The 9456-nt window shown below is 33.7% G+C and overlaps 1 protein-coding gene across 1 annotated transcript in view; it reads left to right on the forward strand.

The window, feature by feature from the left end:
• Nucleotides 1-475: 475 nt before the first annotated feature.
• The window catches only part of LOC117100996 (Golgi-associated kinase 1B-like), a 12092-nt gene continuing 3111 nt past the window's right edge, over nucleotides 476-9456 (forward strand). Inside the window, exons 1-3 of the mRNA XM_033240835.1 lie at nucleotides 476-632; nucleotides 3413-5162; nucleotides 7371-7591. Coding sequence (XP_033096726.1) covers nucleotides 4098-5162; nucleotides 7371-7591 — 1286 coding nt within the window. The 5' untranslated portion in view covers nucleotides 476-632; nucleotides 3413-4097. The remainder of the gene's footprint in view (nucleotides 633-3412; nucleotides 5163-7370; nucleotides 7592-9456) is intronic.

Consider the following 9456-nt stretch of genomic DNA (forward strand, 5'->3'; position numbering starts at 1 on the left):
TGTGGTATCTTTGCTGGTAGATCAAGAAAAAATAATGGACATTACTCCTCATACATCGCATCGCATACAGTGGCTGTAAAAATGCGTCATATTTAGAGCTTAAAATCGCTGCTCCATATCATATAGCGATTGAAATATACAAACTAAAATAGGAAGATGTAATTATTGGTGTAAAGAATAATATTTAAATCTGCTGCTTAACTAGGCTTGTAATCATTTGCAAATATATATTTGAAATTTGAATTACAACACATTGGTGATACCAAAAAGATAACATCACGATAATCATCTAAATTTAAATGGAGTTATTACGGTACGTAAATTATCTGGTTCCCTGATCTAACAATGAGTTGGAATATGACCATCATAGATTAGGTTTCAGTATTAGTAATGTATTGTTCAAAATGATAAAGCTAAGGGTGATAAATGCAATACAACAACATTTTTGGGATCAGTCTGTTTACACAAGGGTTCTCGCTAACAATGAGAATGAATAGAGCGCTTTGACTTTGGCCATAGAGGAAGCTATTCTTTCTAGGTTGACTGATGACTTGGCATGAATCACTGGACGCTAGCACTTCGATACAGATAATCAACAACGACCATATTGTGAACTATAGCCTGCTGTTAAGGTAAGCGTATTAATTCCACTTACAGTATTTGATACATGCTGGTTTAAAGTACTGTAAAATTAAGTCGACGGTTACTATACTGAGATACAGACTTAGCAAGGTATAAGTGTATTATCCATTGAAAAAATTAGCCACTCATCAGTATATATCACACTAACATGTTTTTTCAAAGAAATAAAGTAAAATACAATTATTCCAGCCTACCGACTATTCTGCAGCATATATATATATATGTGTTCTATTATATATATATATGTGTTATATATATATATAGCGATTTATGTCTGGGCTACCCGGTAAACTGGTACGAGGTATCGTATGTCCAAAACAGGCGTTGTATGAACCAGTACACCGAAAAAACCCTTACTTATATACTAGGTTCTTTAAAGCGCACATGAGCCAAATTGTGTACACTGGGCTTATGGTTTACAGAGCCGGCGGAACTTTTTCAAATGGGGCTCACTAGTAAAATGAATAGGAATATGAATCAGGGGATCTGGATTCAAAGTTAGGGGGTGGGGTCAAAATGTTTCCCAAAAACCACAAAAATGTATGGGGGAGTTCCTACCCCGGGAAAATTTTGATCGTAGATAGCGTGAAATGAGCTTTCAAGACTTTTGAGTTTTACCTGTATTTTAATGAACTTTAAGTTCTTCAAAATTTAGGGTTCCCTCCACCCCCCCCCCCCCTTTTTTCTCCACCCCCCCCCCCTTTTTTTTTTTTTAAACGGTCAGGTAAACTTGCTCATTTTTATAGGCTGTTAATGTATACATACATAAAAACAATTGCATAGTAGTTGCATATGTATTATTTTTCCCATTAATCGATTAACCCCAAAGATTAAGGGGTCTGAGGGTTCTCCCCCGTGAAAGTTTTCATTCCAAGATGTCGGGATGAGCATTTCCGACTTCTGTGGTGTCCTTCAATGACTTAAGTTCTTCAAAATTCAAGGTTTTCCCCTCTTGCAAACGATTCCATGAATCAGTGAACCCCAAAGAGAAATGGACGTTCGGATTCTCCCCGGAAAAATTTTGACTTCTAAATGGCCGGAGATGATCTTTGCCGACTTCAGGGACGTATCCAGGGGGGGGGGGAGAGCCGTGGGAGCCGCGGCTCCCCCCCCCCTCCCTTTGTACACAGTGTTAAAATTTTAAAGCTTATTCTTGAGCCAATACAAATTCTTTCCTGGGATCACACAAAATGAATACTTCTAAACATGTAAATATGCATCAGTACACGTTATACATAGACCTAGTAGAACACATAGGCCTAAGCGTGATTTAAAAAAATCTTAAATCCATAAATCTCAGGCCAGGTCTTTTAAGATAGAAATGCGATACTGTGGTTCAATTTCGTTTTTATCCTTTTGCAAGTTTCTTTAAATGTTTGTTTAATAATACTCACTAATAGTAATAATAATAATAATAATAATAACAATGATGATGATGACGAGAGTAATAATTGATATTAATATTAATAACAATAAAAATTGTGCTAAATGCGAAAAAAAGTTGTGATTTGTTGATCATAATATAGTACATATAGTTAAAGCTTAGTAAGCTATAATTAGGCCTAAGTTGTCCTGGATATTAAGTAGATCCCTGATAAAAGATCATGAGAAATTTGTTGGCGTTTCATTTTGACTATAATGGTAATGTGATGATGATGAATTTTACTATATAAAAGTGTCATTTCCGGCTATTTCGAGAGGTTCTATTTCCTCAAATTTTCTTACTTCAGCCCCAGCCATGATGGGGCTGAGGTGGTTGTGAAATCACGTAATTCACGTAGCCCTATGTAAAGCACATACTCAAAGACAATGTTTTTAAGCTTTTTTTCTATGTTTTTTTATTTTTTATGGTATATCACACACACATTAATAAGAAAAAGATCTCCATGGTTGTCAAAAATCCCTGATAAAAGATCATGTTTGTTTAATAATACTACTACTAATAGTAATAATAATAATAATAACAATGATGATAATGACGATAGTAATAATTGATAATAATATTAACAGCAATAAAAAGTGAAGAAAATTGTGCTAAATGCGAAAAAAAAGTTGTGATTTGTTGATCATACTATATATACTATAGTATGATCTTAGTAAGCTATAATTAGGCCTAAGTTGTCCTGGATATTAAGTAGATCCCTGATAAAAGATCATGAGAAATGTGGTTTTTAGAGGTCGAATATGAATTTGGGTATTAGCATCTCGGGTTTTAGTGAACTAAATAAAACTTCACTTGCTTCAATAAAACGATGATAAGGAAACATCAGTTACTGGTGAAACACCGACTATCTTGTATGTGGAGAAAGCGCTGTCTCTTATACACATCTAGATGTGTATAAGAGACAGGTACAACATTAATTGTGTACATTTTAAATTGTTGTTATTTTCTCTTTGTAAATTAATTAGTCATTAAAGAAAGCACTGGGAATGTGTGTATAATGCAGAACCACTTTAAGGGAAATTTATTTAGTATTGATTTATTTGTTGGTTGAGGGGTTGATAGATATATCGATCGATTGGTTGATGTTGATGAATGCTTCCTGTGTTTATGTCGACAATATAGACAGGCATAATTGTAAGAAATCTGATAAAAAAATTGATTTTTTTTTTTAATCCATTTATAATATTGCGCTTCAAAATGAATGTATGCAGCAATCGAATTAAAACTATAGTTAAGCTATATTTTTCTTCTTGTCAAAGTGAGCATTTAAAAAGATGTATCGGTATTTTTAACATAAAAGTCAAACGGGTCTATTGTTTATTTCAGTGTCCTCGTTGGTTCAGAGCTAAAACTTCTCGTCGATTCTAGACAAGTGCAAGCTGAATGTGAAAAGTATTGGGGACACAGAAGGTCATTCACAGCGGGGCCTTCACCGACAGCAGAAACCAAGCTACTTGATCTCGACAGGTCTCCAGTGGCGATTTGACCCTAACATTCATCGTTCGATTGCCAAATACAGCTACACTATAGACTTAGACAACACCTTGATGAATCACTTTTTGAAATACTGATGCGAAGTACAGTATAAGTGACCCTTTCCTATCTCCTGGACTCGCGGTTACAAACGTCAAGACGTTGAGTCACTCTTTCGATGTGATGGTCTTTGATAGCTATACTTCAGTCCGTTTCTGTGCTTCAACCAAAACGAAGATGCCGGTTTGAGAGCTAACTTAACATTACCGTCAAGTCTGAAACCAAGTCGACGACGCTCTTTCTGAAACAGCTTGTCGATTCTCTGCTTCTAAACTTATTTATTATCTCGACACCAAATATTTGCAGATGCTTTGGTTTTTAGAGGTCGAATATGAATTTGGGTATTAGCATCTCGGGTTTTAGTGAACTAAATAAAACTTCACTTGCTTCAATAAAACGATGATAAGGAAACATCAGTTACTGGTGAAACACCGACTATCTTGTATGTGGAGAAAGCGTTAGTGAAGACTCAAAAACAATGCATTGGAGACGAAGTATAATGCCTTCAAGAAGACTTCGAAAAATCATTTATATTGTGGCGGTGTCTGCTGTGATGTGTTTAGGAATATTTAGCCAATTTAGTGGGAAAGTAAGTAACACATATAAAACACATTCCAATCTAAGGTCTATGAATAACCAGGTGCTTTTTAATTCACCAAAACCGCTGAAACTTAATAAAAAGGACTCGATACATGATGCAAAAAATAGAAAATTTAATAAATTTTCTTCAGCAGAAAGCGTTTCGAATGTGCGTTATGTAACGCTTGGACCATTTAAAAAAACAAATTCAATGTTAACTTCATCAAAGATTTTTAAAAAAGAAAGTTATGAATTAAAGCGCGCAAGAGAAGGCTATAAACATGCAGTAAGAGGTCAATTCCAGTACACTCAGATGTCACTTGGTAATAAAGAAGAACAAGAACATAACAAATATTTTAATAAGGTACGATCGAGAAATGGACAGTATACAATAGTAAAAACGCCTGTGGGAAAATCTTCCGCTTTCGTCAAAGGAAGTATACGATTTTATAGCAAGCCAATCTGGTTTTCAGCAGACGATATTGATTCAATGGTAATACTCTCAGGCACAGATATCATGCGTATTAGTAATGCGGAGTTTTATGACGGCCTTCGTTGGAATACATTGATGTTTCCGAAAGATGATATAAAACCGAGACAGTTTGATCGTACAGAAAAACGGTCTAACTTAGTATTTTATCGAGGGCTCACATCAAGTCTACTGTCTGTGCACGAAGTTTTAGCATTTCATCTTGACCGAGTTCTCGGCATTGGTAGAGCTTTACCGAGCGTAGCAAAGCATATCAAATCAACGAGTGCAAGTACTTTAAATATTCCGGAAAATACTTTGCACTCTGTAATAGGAATTGATAGCGTAGACATTCAATCGGTAGATGGCCTTATTAAGAGGGATATATTAGAATGCAAAAGTATCCAGTTTACTGATTCAACGGCATCAAATAAATGCGGAAATATTGATGGGCTAGAGTGGGGAAAGCTTGCACTATTTGATTTCCTTTTACAGGTAAAGTATGATAATAATAATAATTATAATAATAATAATAATAATAATAATAATGTTTTATTTGATTTTTGAATTGGGCATATGAAGCTCAAATGTATTTATTGAACAATATAAAGTTACAGTAATCTCGTCATACTGGATTCTACAGGCCAACATGTCAAAATAATATGATGTAAACGGAATCAAGCGAGTTGCTCCCCAGACATTTTCTCCCGGGCATTTTCCCCTGTATTTTCCCCCGTCCTACCCCTGTCTCTTATACACATCTAGATGTGTATAAGAGACAGCAAGAGGTGACAATCCATCTTAGTATTTTATCGAGGGTTTACATAAAAAATTCTCTTCCCCCCTCCCATCATGTGTTAAATAAAACAAAAATTGAAATAATAAGAATACATGAAAATCAATTGCACAAGTAGGCTAACAACAATACTTACATGGAAAATATTTACCAAAAGTATCTAAATAATATAAGAAAATGAATTACTGATACTGAAAGTTAAAACTTACAAAGCTATAATTTTTACATAATCATTTTTATATAAAACTAAAATACTTTTTATTATCTATTTGAACTTATTTAATAATGCTATTCATACAGAATAAAAAAAAATTCTTACATTTTCTCTTTATAGTTCCTATTTTTATTATTAAATCAATTTCTTTTAATTATTATTATTACTGTTTTTTTATTATTATTATTATTATTGTTACCATTATTATTATTAAATTATGATATAAAGCTTTTGAAGACATGGATTATAATAGTTATACAAACAGCAATAGGAATTAAATACATTAAGCTATTATACGCATTATTTTATAAGAACACATTTTATAAGAATACGGAGGCTGAAAAATTAAGAAGAAAATAAGAACAAATTTTGACTTAGGTAACATGTCAAATGAGGTTTTCATTTTAAAAAAATAGAAAACCCACAAATCTTATCCTTATTTGCAGTAGTTGACCCCTGAGGAATTAAGTGACATGTGATACCATGAAGGAATACGTTTCATGGTAATAAATACCCTATAATACAGTAATATATTGCTGTAAAATCATAACTTTGTATGTTTGAAATGTGTATAAAATATGATGGAAATAAGAACATTTAAGACTGAAATCGGCCAAATAAGAACACTGAGTCTGGGCAAAATTTAGTTCATACCAATCAGCCTTCAGTCTCGCTATCTTATTGCACTATTGCATATCGTGGAATAACTACTTCCTTAAAATTAAGTAAATTGAAAAATTATAATGTGTTATAATTAAAATGTATAATTGTAAATTATATGAGATAAAAAGTCCAGGGGAAATTTTCATAGGGGGGTATTAGTCCGGGGGTAAATATATCACGGGTGGATGTCCGGGGGGGAAAATACTGGAAGCAACTTTCCCGGAGTCAGAGCCGACATAAATATAATGCCTATACTTCATAAAGCGTTTGACAAGTTCTTAAATATTTACTTCAGGGTCCATTCGGTCCATTGTTGAACATCCCTCTTCTAAAAATCTTCCACTTCTTTCTGTCTGTTTTGCTCTGAACCATTATTTATTCTCATTCTCATTACCACATTCTCAGGTCGTCTCTTCACCTCTGTTTGTTTTTCTCATTTTTTACCATTTCTGGGTATCCATTCATTTACTCTCTTTGTCTCAGAAATATATTATGGCAGGTATAACGCACTGGTTGCAATGATAATTATAAAGTCAATTTAAATCTCTGTTGATTGATTGACTGATTAATTAATTTAAACAACTTTTTTTTGTAACTAATTTTGAGGGTTATTATTAGATCAGTCTAATATTGATAAATTCAATATTTAAAAACCGAGTTCATAGTGTTGCCAAGCTTACCAGCATTAAATAATAAATTAACGAATGGAAATCACAGTACATCCGTTTATTTTCTCTTTTTCTGTATCGTCTTTGAGTTGTCAAAGTGGGCCCCTACCTATCAGCTATGCTGGAAAGGGTCACCAATTTTAAACATTGTTGAAACAAAAATAAATAAAATACATCCTATTCAAAATAGATTATCCTACGTAAAATATGGTATCATTTGTTAAACATAATAGGGTTTCTTATTTCAGTTTTTTTAGTAGGCCTATTTTAACTGTTTTACATTTTTATGTATATGCGAGCAAAGAGTTTTCTTTTAAATGATGAAATGAAATGAGTCTGAGTCCTTATTTCTATTCACTTAGATTCATAACCGTCTCAACAAACACTGTTGTGGCTTTCAACCAGATAGCGACGTCCAATGCTTGGCCGCCAAAGTTGGGTACTGTTCTAATGCCTCCAGCTTTAATATGGGCATTGTGCACAAATCTCGAAACCATAATCAACTAATTTTTCTAAAGAATGATATGGATCTGAAAAGTTCGGAAAACTCAACAGATTTTGAAATTCTTCGAGGAATTCGAAAGTAAGTAAAGCATAACCAATTAATCATGAACATTTTGTGTTCCTTACACCTAGAGATATTTTAATACTTAAAAATAGTTTAATTGGATTCGTACGGTACCTCAAATCAAATCAAATCAACATTTATTTCTTTCACAATATAACAATAAAAAATATATAATTATTAACAAATATCTAAGGTATTATATGTATATACACTATTTTAGTAAATATAATTTAAATTGAAAGCTTAGTGGTTTAAGTGACTGCCTTCCAATTCCTAGGTCCTAGGTTCAAATCTTGTGAGACGCTAAGATTCTTCTCAAGTTTGAATTTACTCAACTTCATAGGCCTCATAAAGATATTTATTTATTTATTTATTTATTTTTGTAAAACAATATTTCGTTTTTGTAATTGGCAAATTTTGTTGCAGTTGAATGTAACAGAATAAAAAAAAATAACCATGACTATTTATCAAATTTAATAAAATAAGTTCCTATCAGATCCATGACAACTAGTGTCACGACACGGGGTCTCCCTGTGCTAGTGTACCCAGCGACGCGCACAACTCGAACAAATAAAAAGTAGGTTACATTTATACGTGTGCATACAATTATTCTCAAGGAAATATTCATTTTAATATATAGTCGTTGATTTCACTTAAAATATAGTTGGAATTATAAATAAATTTGATATTGTTAAGAGGCATTTGTAATAATACTGTCTTCAATTCAACAGTTAATGGTAAGTATTTTATATTCTCTTTTAATGAAATTATATTGATAAGATAGTAATCCTTTGGCCGTGACATTGTTAACCTCGACTATTTATAAATGATGTGGAATGTATAATAAAGTTAACCTCTTATTGAAACAAACCTTAAGGGTCAACATGGAGGAATAAGTTACTCCGTTGGGTCAAAAGTCATTAAATTACCTGTAGAATTTAAATAGCTAGAAGCTAAATGCAACCTTAGAACCAAGAAATTGAAAAAAAAGCGACTCTTTTAGTGGGTCACTGTATGCGTATCAAAAGATCATTATAATTCAATCGTGACGTCATCACTGTAACTCCCAATGTTATTTGCCTATTCCCCAGCGTCCACTACAGTAATTTTTCTATTAGTGGACGCTTGGCTTGATTTTTTTGGGTTCGTGTGCAAAAAGGTTCGTCACCGCGAATACATCGCGCACCGCGATAAAAATTGAATTGTAATTGAAAATTACTTTCGTAAAACAAGCTTAATTAGAACCCAAAGAAAGTTACTTCAAATTCAATATTAAGTATGAACAATTAAGGAATTTAGTGAATAAATGGACCCTCATAAACACAACAAACTGAACGTTTAATAGGAATATTCTAGACCTATTTTACAGACTCAAGGAACAAATTTAGATGTAGGACCTGGCGGCCATGCAGGACTGCCGCCCCCGGCCTCCTCCTACTACTAGGCCGTAGCCTAGCCTAGTTATAGAATCATCGCACGATTTACCTGTCTGCATGCACCGACCAAAATGACGTCAGTGACTGTATTCTCTCTCGAATGCTGAAAAGTTTATTTCTTTGACGAAAGTCTATCAAAATAGCATTACAAACAAGTTCTTTCTAACACAATAGTTATTCATCGTATCCGTACTGTATTAATGATGTGTAGTTAATTAAACGCGTACTGCAGGAGTAAAAATCAGCATACGCACAGCTAAATGTAAATACGCACACGTATACTCAGGGGCGGATCCAGAGATGTCCAAAAGGGGGGCCGAAAGGGGGGCCGAAATTTGGGCCGATCGAGACAACAATGTCGTAGGGGGTCCAGGGGCATGCCCCGCGAAATTTTTGTGTTCTAGACGCCCGAAAATAACATTTGAGGCGTTGTGGGCTATCATT

This window comes from Anneissia japonica, unplaced genomic scaffold, assembly GCF_011630105.1.
Source record: "Anneissia japonica isolate Jap-2015-1 unplaced genomic scaffold, ASM1163010v1 scaffold904_len716149_cov161, whole genome shotgun sequence".
Classification (NCBI taxonomy): Eukaryota; Metazoa; Echinodermata; class Crinoidea; order Comatulida; family Comatulidae; genus Anneissia; species Anneissia japonica.